The sequence below is a fragment of the Sinohyriopsis cumingii genome, chromosome 15, assembly GCF_028554795.1.
Source record: "Sinohyriopsis cumingii isolate HCF-2022 chromosome 15, ASM2855479v2, whole genome shotgun sequence".
Lineage (NCBI taxonomy): Eukaryota > Metazoa > Mollusca > Bivalvia > Unionida > Unionidae > Sinohyriopsis > Sinohyriopsis cumingii.
Window position 1 is genome coordinate 11,952,518 of NC_142975.1, and position 24,061 is coordinate 11,976,578.

Below are 24,061 nucleotides of genomic sequence, written 5' to 3' on the forward strand. Positions count from 1 at the left end.
TGTATAGACCTATGACTATTGTCCTGATGGTAAAGACTTGTATAGACCCATGACTATTGTCATGATGGTAAAGAGTTGTTTAAACCCATGACCATTGTCCTGATGGTAAAGACTTGTATAGACCTATAATCCATGACCATTGTCCATATGGTAAAGACTTGTATTGGCCCATGACCATTGTCCTGATGGCAAAGACTTGTATAGACCCATGACTATTGTCATGATGGTAAAGACTTGTATAAAGCCATGACTATTGTCCTGATGGTAAAGACTTGTATAAACCCATGACCATTGTCCTGATGGTAAAGACTTGTATAGACCTATGATCCATGACCATTGTCCATATGGTAAAGACTTGTATAGGCCCATGACCATTGTCCTGATGGTAAAGACTTATATAGGCCCATGACCATTGTCCTGATGGTAAAGACTTGTATAGACCCATGACTATTGTTATGATTGTAAAGACTTGTATAGACCCATTCACTGACCTGATAGCAAAGACTTGTATAGACCCATAACCATTGTTCTGAAGCATGAAAGGCAGTTAGTACAAGTCAAGTCAGGACATGTTAATGTGTGACCACAGAATAATGATGATCGATTCCTGCTGATTATTCGTTTTTTTATATATATGAAATACAGAATCCCAAATTGTCAATTAAGGGCAGTTTTGTTGATATTAGCATTCATATTTGTATTTGTTCTGCTTATCATTTCTAAACATTTGTACATAAAGATTCTACATATGATAAAGGAAGTATGCAAGCACTGGGGGCATTAGCCAATGCGGCAACAAACCTAACTGGGAGTCTTGATGATTACCGGTAAATGAGATTTTGCATATCAGTCAGTCGGTCCAAAATTCTTCCTTGAAATATTGGTAAAAATGTAAAATACTAGCCACTGTCCAAGGACCAGTACCCTTAGTAGATTACAGAACTTAGGCTTTGCTTTTATGTAGTAGTGATAGATACATATCAGCAGTTAAGGCAGTCTGACAATATGTTTAACTTGGCATCAAGCCAAAGATGAATACTTTTGCCAGTGCCTGCCAGTTCTTTTTAAAAATTAAAGTTAGCCGCAGTACATGTGAGTCGACTTGTAGTACTGATAATTATATGTCTAACCTTGAAATTTTCTTGCTTGCTTGAAGCATAATTATGTCACAATATTGACTGAGTCAGATTATTACAGGGTTTGTTAAAATTTCCTAGTCCACCCAAATGACAACATCTTGAACTTTAGACACAGTTATGTTGGTAGAGAAGGAAATTGTAGAAAACAATGTTGAAGTCTGACTCAGCAATGATGTTTAAGCCTAAATGCTGGACAAGTTAATCTTTAATTAATTAATTTATTAGTGAATGAATGAATGAATGAATGAATGAATGAATGAATTAAATAATCCACCAAACAAGTGCCAGTGATAATAGGATTTGTATGAATTTCTTTAATTGATAAAGAAATGGGCAAATTTTTTGTAACCCCAGTTGTTTTGTAAATGACCACACTTTTTGATGTAGTAGCAGCTAATGGGCCGCTGATGTATTTACTGATAGGGACTGTAATAGCGGCTAATGGGCCGCTGATGTATTTACTGATAGGGACTGTAATAGCGGCTAATGGGCCGCTGATGTATTTACTGATAGGGACTGTAATAGCAGCTAATGGGCTGCTGATGTATTTACTGATGGGGACTGTAATAGCGGCTAATGGGCCACTGATGTATTTACTGATGGGGACTGTAATAGTGGCTAATGGGCCATTGCTGTATTTGCTGATAGGGTTTGTAAGTAGCAGATAGAAGCTGCTAGGATTATTATTTTTAAAGCATCATTGCAAGACATGGGTGATAATTTTCAATGCTCCTTTATCACGCATGACTGCCTGTGTGGAGATTTCCTGATTTGTCATGATTGTGAAGAAACAAAAGTGCATTGTTGGCAAAACAATGTAACAAACTAATGTCTGTTAGTGAAAGTGCCAGTTTTATTGATCGATAAGGAACTGTTTTTCAAAGAGAATCCTTGACTCATCCAAATGGTGTGAAAGGTCATTTTGTATTACACTCAACTATCAAGAAAATTGTACTGGCACTTGCAGTGATTGACAAAGCAGGTTAATGCAGAATTTTGAGAAGCAAAGAATTGCAACATGGGCGATAAAGCTGTGGCTTGAGAAGATTCTTTAAGAGAAAGTGCATTGGCTTATCAAGAAATTATCCCCCGTTATGCAAAGCCTAATTCTCCCAACACAATACAATTCCCCCACCCCCACCCCAGCCTCTAGGTCATGCATCAGCAATCAGCAACTGCAAGGTTGGTTGTTCAGTTTCTATGCCACTGAGCGACTTACAAAAACATTATATAAAGTTTTTCGCATATGATAAATCATATGACTTGCTTAGGTATTTTAAGTTGGTCGATGAACTGAAAAGCGACTTCCATGATGTCTTTGTCACTGCCAGTTGAAGGTGACATATCTCTTATATTAGGTAACTATTTTCTGTGTTAATGGCAATACTACATGGGTGTGTTTATAAAGGATCTTTTTTCTTGTATCTTTACACTAATTTTTACACTAATCATTAGTTGATAATATGTATGATTTCTTAAGAATATTAAAGAGAATATATATATATATATATGCACTTTACTGTGTTATTTTCCTTTTACAGCTTGGCACTGAAGGGAAGGTCCTTGTATAGAAATGCCAGATATTCAGAGGACTGTATTTGGCCTTCTGGTAAGTTAATTAATCCTGACTCAGGGCTTGAAATTAACAGTAATATGGTAGCCTGAGGATAGTGAAATTCTTGTTGGACTAATAGTTTTCATAATTTAAATAGTCATAGGGCTAGTTAATCTCAGTATGTGTCTGACATTGTTATGTGGGTAGGATTAGCGTTGTGACTGGTAAATTTTTAATTCCACCTGGTCTTCTGGATACAAAGAAATTTAGGTTAAATTCTAGGCCTGTTAACCTTTCACTGACATTGTTTCTAATTAGCCTAAAACAAAAAAATAACTGTTTTTTATTCATATTTTGGGCATGACTTAAGAACTTTTGGATGGACTTTGACAGGAATATTTTAGAGGGTAACTCGTGCTATAAACATGGGTTGAAAATTGACCTGATCAGCTCAAAATGGTAGTCAAATAGCTTTTCTACTCATGATTAGGTGAGTCAGGGCTTACCAGTGTTCTCTTTCATCAATGGGCTATTTGTTGAGAATATTGCCAACTTTTTTCATCGAAATTCTATACTTTCAACTGGAAATGTGTTTTGATCAGACTTGTACAAGAGCTTTGCTGGGCAAGAGGATTATTATAGTTTTCAGACCCCGAGGAAAGACAAGGAAACCAAAATTTAAATAGACACCAGAAATGTTTAAAAATTGTAGAGAATTTCTTTTGAACCCATTGAAAAATGTATCTTTTAAAATGATGGGCCAGGTTTTATTCCAGATTGTCTGTCCAAACATGTTAAATACAACTGCCTCTGCTGCTGCTGCACTGATCACTTAGGCATTATATATACATATACATACATACATATACATATGTATATATATATATACCAGTTTTGTGCTTTTGAGTAGAAAATGACCAACTATTGTTTATAGATCACTTCATTGTTTGTTTTGCAGGTACTGTACATAGATGTTTAAAAGCCAACCCTCTTAAGCTGATATGTTAAAAATGTTTATTTATAGACAGTTTCATCACTAAGAAGTTAAAAGGAAGAGATGGTATTATCTTGAATTCCTGGCAATTCTTTTTGGTCAGTAGAGCATCATTGTAGTGGTGAATTGTACTATGAAATCAACCATGAAAATGGGGGATGTCTAGTCACATGTCTGTATATGCACCATGTATTTTTAGTCTTACAAGTCTAGTGTATGAGGTGAGGACAGTAAAAACATGCTTCAAAATAAAATCACGTGCTGATTTAGTAAGATGAGGCTTAGAAAATGGCATGAAATTCAATGGGATTTTTGTGTGTCATTCTATGTGAAATGAGGGATAATTACTTTGAAGTTGTCCAGCGATGGTATATTTTACTGGAAATTGATTTACCATGGAATTTACTGTCAACCATACAGATGTCAAACTTGTGAATTCAAAGCATTTTCCATGCCCCAATCCATGTATTGTATTGTTAAAGATGTTTTATCCATCATTTTACGAGAACAAATAGTGGGGATGAAATGATTTTCCTTTGAACAAGTACATTTAGTTGTTTGCTTTGGTGAGACAATTAGATGGGTTTGAGATGTACACAGTACCCTACCCCTACCCATCCTATGCTAATCTGTTTTTAATTCACTGAAATCCTGCTCTCATTGTGTTTAGTCTAATTTCAGTTGATTTATGTGTATTAGGTGTATTATATCAACAGTATACAGTCAGTGAAGAAGAAATAAAACAGTGGAATTTCCATAATTTAAGCCAGATCTGTGGGTTCTATTAACAGATGTCCAGATCTGTGGTTTCTATTAACAGATATCCAGATCTGTGGTTTCTGTTAACAGATGTCCAGATCTGTGGTTTCTATTAACAGATGTCCAGATCTGTGGGTTCTATTAACAGATGTCCAGATCTGTGGTTTCTATTAACAGATATCCAGATCTGTGGGTTCTATTAACAGATGTCCAGATCTGTGGGTTCTATTAACAGATGTCCAGATCTGTGGGTTCTATTAACAGATGTCCAGATCTGTGGTTTCTATTAACAGATGTCCAGATCTGTGGGTTCTATTAACAGATGTCCAGATCTGTGGGTTCTATTAACAGATATCCAGACATATTCTAGTTCAAAATGTCCAGAATTCTAACACTGAACTGACAAAGAGACTGTTATCACTGTAGTGTGTATACTGTTTACATCAGGGTACCATGCAACACTGTGTATACTGAACTGACACATAGACAGTTATCACTGTAGTGTGTATATTTGTTTACATCAGGGTTCCATGCGACACTGTGTGTATTCTGAACTGACACATAGACAGTTATCACTGTAGTGTGTATATTGTTTACATCAGGGTACCATGCAACACTGTGTATCCTGAACTGACACATAGACTGTTATCACTGTAGTGTGTATATTTGTTTACATCAGGGTTCCATGCGACACTGTGTGTATTCTGAACTGACACATAGACAGTTATCACTGTAGTGTGTATATTGTTTACATCAGGGTACCATGCGACACTCTGTATCCTGAACTGACAAAGAGACTGTTATCACTGTAGTGTGTATATTGTTTACATCAGGGTACCATGCAACACTGTGTATACTGAACTGACACATAGACAGTTATCACTGTAGTGTGTATATTGTTTACATCAGGGTACCATGCAACACTGTGTATACTGAACTGACACATAGACTGTTATCACTGTAGTGTATATATTGTTTACATCAGGGTACCATGCAACACTGTGTATACCGAACTGACACATAGACTGTTATCACTGTAGTGTATATATTGTTTACATCAGGGACCAAGCGACACTGTGTGTATCCTGAACTGACAAAGAGACTGTTATCACTGTAGTGTGTATATTGTTTACATCAAAGTACCATGTGACACTGTGTGTATCCTGACTGACACATAGACTGTTATCACTGTAGTGTGTATATTGTTTCCATCAGGGTACCATGCGACACTGTGTGTATCCTGAACTGACACATAGACTGTTATCACTGTAGTGTGTATATTGTTTACATCGGGGTACCATGTGTCACTGTGTGTATCCTGAACTGATAAAGAGACTGTTATCACTGTAGTGTGTATATTGTTTACATCAAAGTACCATGCGACACTGTGTGTAATCCTGACTGACACATAGACTGTTATCACTGTAGTGTGTACATTGTTTACATCAGGGTACAATGCTACACTTAATGTACACTGAATTGACAAAACTGCTTTTGCTTGCCGTGAAATAAAGTTTTCATCCAGTCATGGAATGCATTGCACCAATTATTTGGTTCTAGTTGCAATATGTTAGCAGTCCTTGATTTTGTATTGGCGCATTGTATTTAGAGTATTTATTTGTACAAATGAAGTGAATTTAAACATTCTAGTCAAGGTCAGAATGATGTCATTTCATGTCATGTTCTGGTCAGATTTATATGGCTGGTCTTCCATTGCAGCATTGTATGTTTCAAATTTGTAAATGGTTTCAGTTTTCTTGTATTCTTTTATTTAAAATGAGTGCAGTTTTTATTATAAAGTTGTACTGAAATTTAGTGTAAATGTAGTCATTTATATTTCTGAATTGAATGGCTCTGCAGGCAAGTAAAAAGTAGCCCCCTAAGTCTTCCCCTGGGGACATTCTGAGTACATTCTTTTCTTGTACCTTTGCAGCCAGATTATAAGCCAAATTACAAACCATCTATCCCAGAAGTGAACAATTCAGAAATGCAGCTTGTTTCTACCATCATTTCAACCAGTTAATTGTTCATTGTAATTGATTTACAATGCCTAGTAAAGAAAACAATGTCAACACTCATTTACAATGCCTAGTAAAGAAAACAATGCCAACACTCAGTTTTTTCCTGCCTAAATATCATTACCATGTCCTTCTAGTGTGGAGTTTGATAACGGTGTCATGGAGTCCAAGATTTTATTCATTAGGTTATGCAAATCTATGCAGATGGCTTGTAAAAAGTGTTTATTGTGAGTCAGCTATACTGCCATTAGTTGATTTAAGCATATCTATGTAAATTGCTTGTAAAAAAAAAGTATGTTCATGAGCCATGCCGCCAATTGTACTGGAAGTATGACTGTCAATAGTTTTCGAAGTATCACTGTCAATAGTACTGGAAGCATCACTGTCAATAGTACTGGAAGCATCACTGTTAATAGTATTGGAAGTATCACTGCCAATAGTACTTGAGGTATCACTGCCCATAGTACTGGAAGTATCATTGGATAGAGTCCTGGAAATATCACTGTCAGTATACTGGAAGTATCACTGCTGATAGTACTGGAATAATCACTGTCAATAATACTGGAATACTGACAACTGATGAATTTACAAATGCACATTTTGTCCATTTTACTTAAAAATTATCAATGTAGTCACCTTGAAATTGGCAACATGCATCAAAATATTTGACAATTCAACATTTGAGACTGTGAACACTTAATTTTATCCCCTTAATTGTTTGCCAAGCTGTAAGTATGTATTCATCTCCTGTAATTAACACAGAGAAAACAGATCATAAATACTGCTTGTGGGTGCAACATTTTGTGTACATTGATCGTGTTTAGCATGAATTCCCCCATGTTTTTAATTATTAGAGAAGAGTGCTAATTAATTCCAAATTCACCTGTCAAAGGAATCTCGTAAGTTTATAATATTACTACCAATTAATGCCTACTCACATAAAATTAATGATAATAAGTGTGTAAAAGGATAGCAAGATCCAGTATGTAGAAATCAGTGGTGCAATTAATTTCTTGTTAACCAGATATTCAAAACATAATAATGTTTACATCAGTTACCTGATCACAGACAATAACATTTATTGCAATAATGTAAGTGTCCAAAGAAAATATGATAGTACAGTGCAAAAACAAAATGTTATGTTGACAAAACTGTTAAAGCAAGTAAGATTATCTCATTATCTACTGCATTATGTACTACAATTTTCCCTTGTCCCTTTGAAATATTGTGTGTCCCCAAAATCTGGAGGGTTGGGAGGATACTATGTTTGTTGTATGTCCCTTCCCCTTAGGATCCAAGGTGCAACACTGAATGTATTCGCTGTACAAGGGAAATGCACACTTAAGACACATGCCTGGATGTTCTGGACTTCCATTGTTAGAAATGAGAAGTCCATTATCAGGGTTTGACACTAATGCAGGTCTGCTGGCCCAAGGCATCAGATTTTCAGAAGGACCACCACTTTCCTAAAGCTGTGTCGGGTCCGTCAGGCCTGCAATTTTAAATTGTGGATATTAAACATATATCTGTCTGTTATAGGATTATATAAATCTTTCTTTTAATTGTGAACATGTCAAACACAGCAAAAATTGAAAATGAAACAAAGTTAAAACAATGCAACGATCATGCCTATGCTATTAAACTGAATTATTGTTGTTTGGGAGCTTACTATAAATTGTCATTTGGGCCCTTACATTGCTAATCATATAAGAGCATCAAGCATTTAGGTGACTGATGTTTTGTTATATGGTTACAGTGTTTGAAAAAGATGGAGATTTCTTGATAATGTCTCTCTGCCACCCCCAACCCTCCCAGATCATGGCCTTCTATCAGTAAGAAGGACCACCACTTTCCAAAAGCAGAAGTCCTGTGGGCTTCCTGCTTAAAAAAGTTATTGTCAAACCCTGCCTTTACATGAAGTTGTGAATTTAAACCTGGCAAATGTTGATGATTTATATACATTTTATTAAATTCACTTATTTAAAAAAATATGGTATTAGAATGTCAAGTAATAAAAATATTATTTCTGACAGTTCTGGATTGTCTTTTCATATCTGTCTATATATTTTAAAAATATAAAGCTGCAAACCAAATTTTATTTTTAACAGGACACTCTAACATAGTGTAAAACATTTACATCCTTTTCCTATTAATCAGATACATGTATATTTACTGTCACACTGAATACAAAATGGAGATATGTCCTATTATGATGAAGTGAAAGATTCTACAAGCCATAATCTGATAATTTTAGACCAGAAAATATGATACTGAAAATTTCTAATAAATTGAAGCATTCAGTAATGTTACCATTCACATCATTTATTGTGATCCTGTTTTATGTAGGTTAAAAACAATGTAACATGGTATTTTCATTGTTTTTAATGAAAGTCCCTGCAGCTGTACTGTTACCAACACAGTCTTGTACAACATTTATCTTTTCTTATTAAAACTATAAGTAGTCTTATAATCTAGATATGTATGAAATGTATGTACAGCCAGATTGAGTAGTTGTACCACTCCAAAAAGTCAAAGTGACTAGTGTATCCTTTGAAATCTTGTGTCTTGTAAATGTTACAAAATATATTTTTAGTTGGGGCACTCATTGTCAGCACAAATGCCACATTGAGCTCGGAGGTACAGCAGTACACATCATTTTTAATAGAAATATATTGCCAGTGATACTTCCAGTACTATTGCCAGTGATACTTCCAGGACTATTGTGATACTTCCAGTACTATTGACAGTGATACTTCCAGTACTATTGACAGTAATATTTCCAGTACCATTGATAGTGATACTTCCAGGACTATTGCCAGTGATACTTCCAGGACTATTGACAGTGACACTTCCACTACTCTTGACAGTAGTACTTCCATTACTATTGACAGTGATACTTCCAGTACTGTTGACAGTGAATTCTGGCATAAAGACCTTTCATTAAAGAAAAAACGATGCTGACATGCAATCAGATATATTTATGGAGATACAAACACAGAAACCTTTTGTATTGGAACAATAGAAATTCATTGTTACTGTGTCATCTTTCACCTTTCAGGATGAGTAATGTTTTGAAATGGTTTTTTAAAAACCTGCTGTTACTGATATTCTTGCTTTTTTGCAGCTCCTGATGCCACAATTCTATAGTGTGACATTGCCTGAGAGAAGGGCTTCAGTACCTATCATACCAACGTCACATTTGCAGGATTGGAGTTATCCCTACCCTAAAGGTACCAATTGTACCTTCCCATACATATGGCAGCCCAGCGTTGGTAGATGTTGCTATCCTATTTTCAACTGTGAACCAGGTGATTCAGTTAGACAGTTACACTTAATTTGTTGTTATTATATCCCCTGGTGGAGGGGGATGGTGGTTGGGATAGTATGCAGGATATTTTTATAACCGCATTTAATTTGGGTCTGAAAGATCACATCCATCAATTTCCCATATGGATAGTGTGAGGCTGTGTTAATGAAGAGGGAGGAACCTTTCACATTATGTATGGGATAGTTCATGAATGCAGATGAATGAACTGTCTCATGGTTTAATGAACATGGTCCCTCACTACTTCTCCCATCAAATACAAATTGATGGAGAGAGAGTCTAGTGAAGATGTGAAAAAGAGTGAAGTAAGTCAAACTTCCAGCTACAAAATGTGACTGCATTGATTACAATAAAATGTCATTATATATATATATATATATACAGGGATGGTCCTGGCTTTTAAAAAGCTGTCGCCAAAAAAATCGCCAACCTCAATATTTTGTCGCCAGTTTTCAAAAAGTGTCGCCAGAACAAGTAGTGTACATTTTTGAAGTGTTAATTTAGTCTATTAATGTAACAGGCAATGAAAATTATAAAAGATGGGTTAGTTAATACTCTAATTACAATAAGCATTAACAAAATGTTACAAAGTGTTATATGAAGATCCGTTGCGAATTTAGGGCTGCCAACTTGTTGAATGCAGTTTCAAAGTCTAATTTTTCACATCTGTACATGCTGATTCTCATTAAATTCTCGAGATATGAGATGCAGAGTTTATTTCTGATGTCAGTTCTTATGAGGTTCATCTTACTGAATCCATGTTCACAGTCTACAGTGCTGACAGGTGACACCAGTAGTCTCTCGGCAGCCCCCCCCCCACTCCCCCTCATGGCTAGCTTCACAAAGCTTGAAGTGAATTGCTTCCTAAATCCCAAGAATGATCACTGAATGCTGTATACATTTTCTCGACAAGCAAAATAGGATCTCCATTCCCACGAATGAAACTTACATGAGTCAATACCTGGCAATATTGGACCGTATATATATAAGCATAAATTCACACCCAATTTAGGGATTCTTTCACTCCTGTATTTTGAGAAATAAATAATTATTATTAATTATGCAAAACTGTTTTTTTTTTTTTTGCTATTTCTTGTTGCAGAGTTTAAGTCTCTGCAGCCATAACATGGATTGATGGCAAAAGGAAAAGATCAATGAGTAAAATGCTGCACTGGCGACAGATATAATTGTGATTGAGATTTTTTCCATTTGCTTTGTATTTATACACAATAGTCGGTACTTCAAAGGTTATCAGTTTTCTATGAAGGTTCAGCAAAACTATTGTATTGGTATATGTAAAAAAAAAAAAACAACAATAGAAGGATTAGCCATTCAGTTAATTGTATCTGTTCTATTCGCGTCTTCAGAAGTCGGTCAGTTGTAGGTATGTAGGTATAGTTTGGTAGCATGATTGACTGTATCACAGCATACAGTACTCAGCCCAGATGTCAGCATAAGCAGATTATGATGTAACAATGCACTCTAAAGATGGGGTTGTCAATACGAACAAAGGATCGTTTGTGTAACAGATTGATTCCAATGCATTGTTTAGTCAAGTTTGTGGCTTCCTTTCATTCTCCCTTTTAATTTATCCAGTCAAAATCCATGATTGTATGTACAAATTAAATAACCAAAAAGTCTGTCGCCAAAAAAATCGCCAGATGGGATATTTTTGTTGCCAATAAGGAAAAAAAATCGCAATTTGCGACATTGGCGAAGCCCAGGACGATCCCTGATATATATATATATATATATATATATATATATATATATATATATATATATATATATATATATATATATATATATGAATGCCACAAAGCAGAATGTATTATGTTATGATGTTGTCCATTAGTCTGTTTGTTTGCTACCATATGATTTCCACACAATAATTTTAGTTGTCAACCATCTGTTGTTACCAAACTATGTTGATGGCATGCGTTTGGATTACGGAAGAATCCTATAAATTTCAGACCAGCTTGAGAATTTTGTTATCACTACTCCTCGTGGGCCCCTGAGTAGCTGAGTGGTCTAAATTGCTCTCCATTATGGATCACTGCCATCTCACCACTGTCTGCATGTGTTTGAGTCTCGAAAAATGGCATTAAACCCTACAACAACAAGAAAAACAACTCGTAAATTGATGGCTATATCAGCATGGACTTTTCACAAGAAGATTTCTCATCATGTCTAGAAATGGTGTTGATCTGATTTCAGATATGGCCACCACAGCAGCCATCTGGAAAATCTTGTTTTTGTTACTCCTGCTGACCAAAATGTCATTTTGACATGGGTTTTTCACCAGACTTCTTATGATGTCATCAAATAAAAATGATGCCACGTCCAGCAAGGCTGCCACTGCTACCATCTTGAAATTCTTGTTATCACTACTCCCGAATGAATAATGATATCTACATGGGGATTTTACCCCCAAAAAATCCTTGTATGATCTTTGGTTGGTCTTGAATGAAAATGGAGCTGCTCAGTCATTCAGTAATACCATCACAGTGGCATATGCCTCTTGAAAATACTGTTTTCACTGTTTTGACTGCTGCAGTGGCCATCTGAAAAATCGTATTATCAATTCGTCTCCTAGACTGGTTGGTTATATCAATATTGTGCCTGCATCAGACGTCTTCTAATGATGTCTTGTCTGTCCTAAATGGAAATGGTGCTGATCTTACATTCAATATGGTCACCAGGCCCACTTTAACTGTAACCCTCTTATGTGGAAAGTGATTTTGAAGTTGGGTGTGATCATTAAAAAAAATGATGCAAATTGACTCTCAACGTGGCCAACATTTTGAAATCTTGAAAACAATCATTGCTACTTAATCTCCCAAATTGATGAATATGTCAATATGAGGTTTTGACTAATGCAGTTCTTATGATATACAGAAAATGACATCAGTCATTCATTCAGTATAGCTGCCTTGAGAGTTGGCTTTACATTGGGGTTGAAAGTATGTAAATTCAATAAAACTTGTGTTCTTCTCCCCCTAATTATGGCCTGCAAGATGCCATAACCATCACTATTTTATGGGACTGTTCCATTAGTGGCATTCACCATTCATATCATTAAGTGTATGAAATATCAGAAATATATCAGCTAGTGTGTTCTGTGCTGAATTATGAATAATACTGATTAAAATAGGAATGCATAGTTGGATACCTAATGTAAAGCAAGACAAATACATTATAGTCATCATTATTTATCCATATTTTTGTCAATTAAGCCCAAAAATGCTATGTTTTTCTGAAGCAGTCCAATAACAGGCTGGCACAGGACACATTACGCCACTTACTATACTGAACTCACAATGTTAGATAACAAATTTTAAGTTAATTTGTCTGCTTCCACTTTTTATAAAGTGGAGTTTACAAAAATCATGCTACAGGTTGTGTCATCTTCAGTATGAGATTTTGCCTCCCTGGCAATTTTCTGATGGGATGGGGGGAGGGGGAACTTGGCCAATATTTCTGAGAGTTGATGACCTGAATTGCTCAGGTCATTAACAGAGCATCCCACCATTCAGTGGTAAATGTGTTGGTTGCCTCTGCCAACCTTAACTTGATACATTGTAATGCATGTTTTCAATCCACTATATTTAAAACAAAAACCTGAAACACATTCTGGCTTCATGGATGACACCATGTGGTTCGTCCTTGCTGTATGGGAGCAGTTTTGCAACTCTACAACTTGCTGCTCCACCTATATCCACATCTTAGAAACCAGCCGTCCCAGCTACATTGGACAGAAGATTGACAAACCATTCAGACCTCAACCATATGACATTAGATGACAGCTAAACCAGTCCTGAAGACACCTTTACAGGGGAGGTAAGAAACCAAGTTTCTCCACCCCCAAGCCTCCTGTCTAGTGGCCTAATATCACCACACCTGCAGATTGTCTAGTGCGGGGGGGGGGGGCAGCAGGTTCCTGTGATTCCAGTCATCTATTGCTGCAAATTGAATAGGTGATGCAAGTCATTTAGGAGCAGCTTTGAATTTCGTTTATGCCACACCCTCCTCTTTCTTGCTCTCCCCTTCTAACATATGTGCCATCAGATCAAGAGAAGGATGATAACTGTGCTCATTGACAAATGGATGGTGCAGATTGTTTGAAAACTATAAGCTCCAGGTTCTATTCATGGTTGTTCCATGCTGAAAAGGTCAGCGGCAAGTTGAGGTCAATCCTAGGCTTCATTTGCCAAGTTGCTGAGGTTCCAAATATGCCCTCAATCTTGAGCTCATAATTCTACATAATTCTCTATGTAACACTCAAGCCCATTTGCATGTAAATGAAACACTACAAAGTTAATTATACATACTAAATTATGCTAGTAGTTAAGTATAAATACTACAAATAATTACAATTACGATGCTGTAATATTCTGCGAAAATCAAACAAATAACTCTCTGACCGTTTCGAAGCTTTGTCTTTCCTTAGAATTTGTCTTAAGTTTTACTGCCAAATTATGAGTTGCAGTCTCAGAGTACATGTAATTCTGTTTGCTCAGCAATCTACCCAGGAGAACTACTGACCTTTTGCTTTGAGTTATGAAGTTATAGTTCTGATCTAAATTGTCATCACATCCTCTATCTCAATTCCATGAATAGGAGTCCCAAAAAACCGACAGAACGAAGGTATGGCTATAATTCTCAGTATGGCCTCTGTATTTTATTCGGGGTATTTATAGACACTACTTTCAAGTCCTTATTCACCTAATTTGCAGCCGTTGGTTTGCTCACCGTGACAAATTTGCCAATTTCATGTTCTCTATTCAATATAAATATCAGCTCCTACATCTGTACCAAATTATGGATTGCCTAATGACTCTGTTCTAGTTGACTTCCTCTACAGGAGTGGTGACGTATCTGGAATATTTCCTTCAAAAACATATGGTAGGCTCTGTTCTTCTCAGGGGCAAGTGTTGTCTCTTGTCCCTTTTAATTCATCTTGGTTTTCTCATGAATTTGGGAAAATCTGACTTTCACCTATCCCAGTGTTATGTCCTCTTGGTTAATGAGATTATAATCAGTCATGTAAATCTCCCTCATGTCTGCATCATGTGAATTGTCACACTGGCACAGTCATTTCCATCTAGACGGAATTTCCACAAGAGTGTTTGTAACTTCTTAGGCTATTTATTATAGCAATAGAATCGATTCCGCAAAGCTGCCTGTTTTTTGCGACTGTTACAAATGACTTTTGGCACCCTTTTGCAGTCCACTCAAGCAAAACGTCATTATCATTAATTCCTGTGTCAGTGGTGCAGTTGGCTCACAACAGGAATTCCTGCTGATAAACCTCAGCTGGAAGTGATAGTATGTACACATGCGAATGACTTGGTTGGGGAACCCAGTTGTGGCTTAGGACTTTAATAGTCAGCAGCAAATGGGTCTGGGGGGACTACCTTTTCATATCAACCTCCATATGGAAGTTATCATAAATGCCTTTTAGTTCTGGAAGGGAAGACTCAGCAAGAATCTAGTCCTGATTATGTCAGACAACTCTATAGTGGTGACTTGCCACCTTAAACAGGGGGTCACCAAATTTCCTGACCAATTTGCCTGGTTTATCAGTTTTTTCATATGTGCTGCCAACTTAAGATCAACATTCTAATCAGACACATTCCCAGCAAACTCTGTCTTGACTGGTGTTATCTGCAAGAAAGGGTCAGGTTATCCATATATATATGTATTTGATTGAATGTGTCTGATGATGGACCTTTCACAACAAGGTGGAACCACAAACGGGCCACCTTGATTTCATGGATTCCAGGCCCTAAAACTTGGGTTGTGAATATACCGTCAATCAGTTGGGGGAGTTTATGGGCATTTTCCTAACACCTAATTAAAGATAATAATTCAGTAAATATGCAGTTAGAATTGCAAGATAATTTTGATAGTCCCTCTCAGGTAAGTCTAGATAAAAAACTTGCATGATCTAGCAATAAACCTACTCAGGAATATTACGTATCTCTCCAAGCAACCATGGTGGCAATTGTTACGCCTCTGTCTGGACCATCATCTCTTTCATTGCTCTTGTCAGGACAGGCTTGTAGGAGCAAAAGATTTAGACCTTTGATTTTGGACAGAATCTCAAGCAAAAAGGTCCTTGACTCTAAATGCTTATGAGGGAAAGGGGCCTGTTTTCAGGGAATGTACGTCAATAATATAGTCTCTTTGACTGCCTCAGTTCGTCAAGAAGCCAACCTTTTTTTCTCTGTCTCTACAAAGAGAAAAAGTGGGCACCATTTACGATCAGTTTTCAAAACTGCCATTGTAAAGCCTCTGCTGAAGAAACTAACACAAGACCATAACGATTTAAAGAACTACCACCCAGTTTCTAATCTCCCATTCATATAAAAAATCTTTGAAAAGGTTCTTCTATCCCAGCTTGTATCTCATCTGAATTCAGTCTTTTTAGCAATGTACAATATGCATTTCACCCTTGCCACAGTACTCAAACTACTCTTCTAAAAGTAGTTAATGACATTCTCTTGGATAGCGGAAAGATTACAGTCCTCACCCTCCTTGATTTGTCTGCAGCATTTGACACAATAGACCATGATATGTTACTTCACTGTCCGCAGCATGTATTTGGCATTCATGATATAGCCTTAATGTAGTTCAAGTCCTACTTGGTCAACAGGACACAAATTGTAACTGCAAATGGAATACACTCCAGCCCACTTGATCTATGTTGTGGTGTTCCACAGGGATCTGTTCTTGGACCTGTTCTCTTCATTCTATACACTCATTCGCTCTAAAGTGTCATAGATCATCATCCAGTGTCTCACCAATTGTACGCTGATGACACCCAAATATACAAATTTAGCTACCCAACTGAAGTTGATGCTACCTATGATCCAAGGTGTAAAGAGGTGCATTTCTGATGTGAAATTATGGATGACATGTAACAAGCTGCAGATGAATGATGAATGATGATAAAACTGAGGCCATTCTGATCACAACACAAAGACTTTCTCATTCACATCCTTTACATCAAACAATAAATATCGGCAACACCAACATTAAATTCACACAATCAGTTCGAAACCTAGGGGTTACTCTGGACAGTACTCTCACATTGCACCAACATGTCATGAACATATGCAAGGCTGCATATTTTGAGCTGAGATGCATCAAATATCTTTCAGTTGATGCCACTAAAACACTTGTGTGTTCATTAGTACTTTCAATACTTGACTATTGTAACTCAATTCTGTCTGGTTCATCTCAATATCTGCTCCAGAAACTTCAGAAAGTTCAAAATACAGCTGCTCGAATCATACTTACAGTACCACGATCAGAGCACACCTCCCCACTGCTCTGTACCCTACACTGGCTATCCATTTGATCCAGAATCAAACACTAAATTTGTTCTCTGTGCTACATTTCACTGTCAGACTCTAGTCCAACATACCTACCCAACCTCACCCATGTGTAAACGCTCCTCTTCTGACAATCGTATACTCATTATTCCCAATAGGAAAACAAAGTCATATGGACAGCATTCTTTTGGATACCAGGGCCCAGCAATGTGGAATGAATTGCCCACTGAACTTAGACACAAAGACACAGTGATCCCATTCAAGAGTGCTCTCAAAACTCACTTATTTCAACTGCAAGAACAAACTTAAAGACCTAATAATGTTTCCTACCTTAAATATTCTCAGCATGATTTTGTGCTTTCTAATTTCATGTTGTTTGTTGTTGGTTTTTATATTCATATCATGTTTTTTATCTTATAGGTGTTGTCTAATGTTGTAAAGCGCTTAAAGCTTCTAAAGATTAGGTGGTATACAAAGTCCTCATTATTATTATTATATATTATACAAAGTCCTTATTATTATTGTTATTATAATTGTTATTATTATGTATCAAATTATAAACATTTTTTTGAAAATGTCAGTTATGACAGATATCATTTGAATCATTGAAAATAGGAATTTTTCATTTGGACAGATCACTGACAATGGACATGTTGATGCCTATTTGTGTCTGTTTATTTGTAATTGTCCTTATTTTTATTAGATCACTTGAAATCCCAATCACAAACTCTTAAATCTGAGTTTTTCCTTCCATTATTTTTAATTTTGGAATTTTTTTATTAATTTGATTTTAATCATTTGACAGGTTCTGGCATAGAATTCTGCAATGAGGATAGGGGGAAAGACTTGTGTGAGAAGTGCAAGAACTCGTATAAACAGTACCATTTTGTGCATTCATTTGATGGAGTAAATGCGACATGTTTCGATGTTAGTGAAAGTGATGAAATGGAGTGTATTTTGGGTCAGTATAGTAGCTATATTTTGTGTATTCTGTATGGCTTTTGGTGTTTTCCTGACTTCACCCTTTGAGTAAGATGATTTTGGAACTTGTGTTTCCTGTTATATGCAGTGAAAAGTAATGTATTTCTTGCACAGGTTGCATAATTTTCTTTACTTTATATACCATCATTAATGTAAATATCTACCCCAAATTTATCCAGAAATCTTATTTTCATATTTGTAATAATTTTAACTAGTAAATAAATTTTCTGCACAGCAGGTAAATTTTTGAGGACCGACAAAAAAATAAAAAGGGTCAAATTGGCATATAAGCTAAGGAATGTTTCACCCATGTTCAGAAACATTTGATTTAATCAGACCATGAAACCACTCTGATTACTTTATTTATTGCATCAATTACCTCATTAATTCTTGATGCCATGTTTGTGCATCGAGAGGTAGTACCCTACTTCTGAGCTCTGAAATGTCAAGGTCATTTAAAATAGACTGAAATGGGCATTATTACAGAAAGTAGATAAACATAGCTCTACAACGATACCAAATAATCTGGACTTTATATTTGCATTACAAAATACACAGGGAAAACATTTTTTCGAGACCTGAATTTTTTACACCAAAAATTTGTCTGGTGTCGGAATGGGAGTTTGTGTCTGGATTTTAGACTTTTTGGCATCAATTCTAAGGCAGACTGGTCTAAACTGCAACAGACATATGATTGGTGTGCCATGTTGGATTATCTAGGTGCATGGTAATGGTATACTGGTAATAATTATTGTGATATACTTGTTTTTGTACAAGTCTTAAACTCTCAGATTGCTTTTGTGTTTTTCAATTTAGTATATTTGTGGATAGAATATCTTTTACTATAAATAATAAAACAAATATTTATGCACAAGAATACTAGATTCTTTTATAAGCAGTGAGTTGATTCTCCACAATAATTTATACCAGACCCATCTACTTTTCTCTATCCAGATCTTGTCAAAATTAGTCTCTAATCAAAACTGAGAAACTGTTTAGAAATAGATGTTTATTTATACATGAAAACTATACATATACTTTTTAAAACTCTTTCTTTTGCTATTTTTGTGAGTTAGTTTGAGTAAACCTGCATTATAAGATACTGAATTGTATTTCACAAAGTCAGTCAGCAGCTTGATCAAGAATAGAATGTGTAATTTAGCATGGTTAATTTGCCTCTAATCTCATTCTTCGTGGATCAAGGGTTCTATGGTTGGCTGTCTCATTGTGTGGAAAAAGACACATTACTGCCATTTCTCAGCATATTTTAGCTATTACTATGTTAAAAGTGCCATTAATACCAGCCAAGTAGCTTGTCAGGCATCCTTTACTGTATTTGGCAGATATTGATTGATTGTAGGCACTATGAATTAAATGAAGTTTGAAATAACTGTTTCTTACTCTTTGAATCATGTTTGTTAGTTTTATAAAACAATTGTATCTGATGATGTGACTGAAAAATACAGCGAGTTTCATGTCCATGCTGAATCTTTCTCTGTCTCTCTATTTGTGCACTGATACACAAAATCAGCAGTCACATATGTCTGAATCAATATGTCTGATACCACTTACATTGGAATGACTGGAAGTGACACAGAAATGCAACTAGAATTCTATTTTTGTGAAAGGAAACACTCAAACGGTATCATGATTTTATTTGAATCAAGGAGGTAATGCAACCTAGTTTTCCTATCCCACTTCGACAAATATTGAACTTGCCTGGAACATCAATACATAATCCTGACAATAAAGATACCAAATTTCTGGACACATTTTTTATGAATGATTTTGTATTCACACAAAATTATCATCTTTTATATTAATAATGTTATTTATACTTAATGAATAATTGTAAAAATATTACACAAAATTTAATGTCCTTTTCTCTGTTTAAAATTCTTAAATAGTAAGAATTTTGTTTACTTGCTCAGGAAAATTTTCAGCTTGTTCTAAACTGCTGAACAAAGCACAGTACAGGTATATTCCGTTTAATTAAATGTTTCTCATGTATTGGCTATAAGACCTAGAAGCTCTGCATGTAAGACCTAGAAGCTCTGCATGTAAGACCTAGAAGCTCTGCATGTAAGACCTAGAAGCTCTGCATGTAAGACAGAAACAAGTTATTGCTTACAAAGAGACATTCTGAACATACCTCACAATGAGATAGTGTATACTGAGTGGTTCTGGGTAAAAGACAAGATAAGACATGGTGTAACAGTGAGATAGTATATACTGAGTGGTTCTGGGTAAAAGACAGGATGTGGCATTGTGTAATGATGAGATAGTATATACTCAGTGGTTCTGGGCAGAAGACAGGATGAGACACTGTAATGATGAGATTATATATATGGAGTGGTTCTGGGCAGAAGACACGATGAGACATTGTGTAACACTGCAATAGTATATATTGAGTGGTTCTGGGCAGAAGACAGGATGAGACACTGTAACACTGCAATATCATATATTGAGTGGTTCTAGGCAGAAGACAGGATGAGACATTATGTAACACTGCAACAGTATATATTGAGTGGTTCTGGGCAGAAGACAGGATGAGACATTGTGTAACAATGAGATAGTATATACTGAGTGGTTCTGGGTAAAAGACAGGATGAGACACTGTGTAACACTGCAATAGTATATACCGAGTGGTTCTGGGCAGAAGACAGGATGAGACACTGTAACACTGCAATAGTATATACTGAGTGGTTCTGGGCAGAAGACAGGATGAGACATTGTGTAACAATGAGATAGTATATACTGAGTGGTTCTGGGTAAAAGACAAGATGAGACATGTAACACTGGAATAGTATATACTGAGTGGTTCTGGATAGAAGACAAGATGAAACATTGTGTAAAAATGAGATAATATATACTGAGTGGTTCTGGGCAGAAGATAGGATGAGACATTGGTATGGATCTATTATGGATATAATTTAGATAGAAGCTATTTTAAATAGCAGAGTTTGAAGATATTAGCAGAATAGGGATGTACCTGCCCAACTGCAATAATAATATTTGCCTGCCCAACTTCAATAATATGATTTGCCTGCCTATCTGCAATAATATGATTTGCCTGCCCAACTGCAATAATATGATTTGCCTGCCCAACTGCAATAGTATCATTTGCCTGCCCAACTTCAGTAATATAATTTGCCTGCCCAACTGCAATAATATGATTTGCCTGCCCAACTGCAGTAGTATAATTTGCATGCCCAACTGCAATAATATAATTTGCCTGCCCAACTGCATTAATATTAATTTGCCTGCCCAACTGCAGTAATATAATTTGCCTGCCCAACTGCAATAATATGATTTGCCTGCCCAACTGCAGTAGTATAATTTGCATGCCCAACTGCAATAATATAATTTGCCTGCCCAACTGCAATACTATAATTTGCCTGCGCAACTACAATAATATAATTTGCCTGCCCAGCTGCAATAATATAATTTGCCTGCCCAACTGCAATAATATGATGTGCCTTCCCTTGAACTGCAGTAGTATAATTTGCCTGCCCAACTGCAATAATATAATTTGCCTGCCCAACTGCAATAATATGATTTGCCTGCCCATCTGCAATAATATGATTTGCCTGCCCAACTTCAATAATATAATTTGCCTGCCCAACTGCAATAATATGATTTGCCTGCCCAGCTGCAGTAGTATAATTTGCCTGCCCAACTGCAATAATATAATTTGCCTGCCCAACTGCAATACTATAATTTGCCTGCCCAACTACAGTAATATAATTTGCCTGCCCAGCTGCAATAATATAATTTGCCTACCCAACTACAATAATATAATTTGCCTGCCCAGCTGCAATAATATAATTTGCCTGCCCAACTGCAATAATATGATGTGCCTTCCCATGAACTGCAGTAGTATAATTTGCCTGCCCAACTGCAATAATATAATTTGCCTGCCCAACTGCAATAATATAATTTGCCTGCCCAACTGCAATAATATGATTTGCCTGCCCAACTGCAGTAGTATAATTTGCCTGCCCATGGAACTGCAATAATATAATTGGCCTGCCCAGCTGCTGCCCTTTGACCAACCATATACAACACAATCTCAGACAGTTAAACCCCACTTCCATTGTTTGCAGCAGTTATCTTCAAGTGTGATCAATTGCTGCACATGTACTGGTATTGTTTGCCATGAATATGCCCAAATTAACAAGCAAAATAGTGACAGTTCAAATACAAAAATTGAGCCAGTTTGAAAATGAGGCTGCTAAGGTCAGTCTATAGATGTTACCCAAAACATGTTACAGGCATATTTATCATTAGCAAACCAGTCTCCAGATAAATAACAAGGGAAATAACTGCTATTACCAAATAATAATAATAGTAACAGTTGCAACAACATTTACAGTAACAAAAACAGGGCAGGTAGAACAGGTCTGATAATAAGAAAATTTTATTTCAAGATTAAGAATAATGGATGTATAAATAATTATTGATTTTTAAAACCCAGTTTTTGTGTTAAAAATATGTTTTCTCTCACAGACACACTGATACACTTTGTTGCAAAAGGAAGAGGCCAGTACATGTGCTTACTATGAGAGAAATACTGTATCTGGGTATCACAAAACTTGTGATATGGTATTTAAGTTGGTTTACTGGTAGACAGTATACAGTAATACCTCGAACATTCGCGAGGTTAGGTTCCAGAACCAGTCGCGGATCAGGAGGAATCACGAATGTTTGGTACGAGTCACATAAAAATGCTAATAAATGCTTATTTCTAGGGTTTAAACCCTAAATATGACCCAAATCATGCTCCCAAAGCACTTTAATTTCATTTAAAAGTTAGCTTAATACATTACCCTTAAAAAGAGAAATAAATGGTTGAGATAAAAATAGAGTACAGTATCGCCTAATGGGTATTTGCCACACTAGCGCATTTACAGTATGGTACATGTATACTAATATTACCCCTATACTAATTCATTGGCTGCCGTTTTTTTTGCACTCACAGTAAGGTAAAACCAAGTAATGAATGGGACTGTAAACTTAATGACTGACCTTTTCTTTGTCATTGTCAGGAAGGTAAACTAGGTAAACTTCATATGTCACAGAAGTCATATAATGAAGGTACAATTCAATAAAATAAAGAAAATATGTACGTAGAGGGTACCAATGAAAATTTCGCGAATCCGTGAATTCGCGAATCCAGAAACGCGAATGCACGAGGTATTACTGTATAATACAAAATTTCTTTAGAACAATAAAGAGCAAGTTTCTTTGCTCAGCTATCATGTACAAGTCCCTGATTAAACATATACAGACATGTACAAGTATCTGATTAAACACATATACAGACATGTACAAGTATCTGATTATACATATATATAGACATGTACAAGTATCTGATTAAATACATACAGGCATACATGTACAAATCCCTGATTATACACATGTATAGACATAATTGACAAGTTCCTGATCCTACGCATACACAGGCATACATGTAAAAGTCCCTGATTACACACATACAGACATACATGTGCAAATCACTGAACACACACATAGACATAATGTACAGGTCCCTGAGAATACACATACAGACATCTACAAGTCCCAGATTACACACACACATATACATACATACATGTACAGTGAGTTCCTGTTTACACACATACAGACACTCATGTACAAGTCTCTGATTACACACATACAGACCATGCCAGTGGCCTAGTGGTTAGCGTCCGCCTCGATTGCAGGAGGTCACGGCTTCGAAGACCCAGCCAGGTCATACCAAAGACCTATACAAATGGTAACTAACAGCTGCCTCCCTAGGTGCTCAGCATTAAGAGGTTAGTGTTAGGACTGGTCAGCCTGGTGTCAGGATAATGTGACTGGATGGGACATCATGTTAAATGTCTGTGGCATGATACCCCAGTGCTTGACATCACTATAAACTGTCACACTGCAGACATCGTAGCGA

General features: G+C 36.2%; 1 protein-coding gene across 2 annotated transcripts in view; it reads left to right on the top strand.

Annotated features, from left to right (window-relative positions):
- The window catches only part of LOC149781265 (uncharacterized), a 33,763-nt gene extending 14,339 nt beyond the window's left edge, over window positions 1-19,424 (top strand). For both annotated transcript variants that reach the window (XM_089934727.1, XM_089934728.1), the window contains exons 2-4: window positions 2,681-2,748; window positions 9,590-9,773; window positions 17,936-19,424. In XM_089934727.1, the coding sequence (XP_089790853.1) occupies window positions 2,713-2,748; window positions 9,590-9,773; window positions 17,936-18,159 (444 nt within the window). In that variant the 5' untranslated portion in view covers window positions 2,681-2,712 and the 3' untranslated portion in view covers window positions 18,160-19,424. The remainder of the gene's footprint in view (window positions 1-2,680; window positions 2,749-9,589; window positions 9,774-17,935) is intronic.
- The last annotated feature ends 4,637 nt before the right edge of the window (window positions 19,425-24,061 follow it).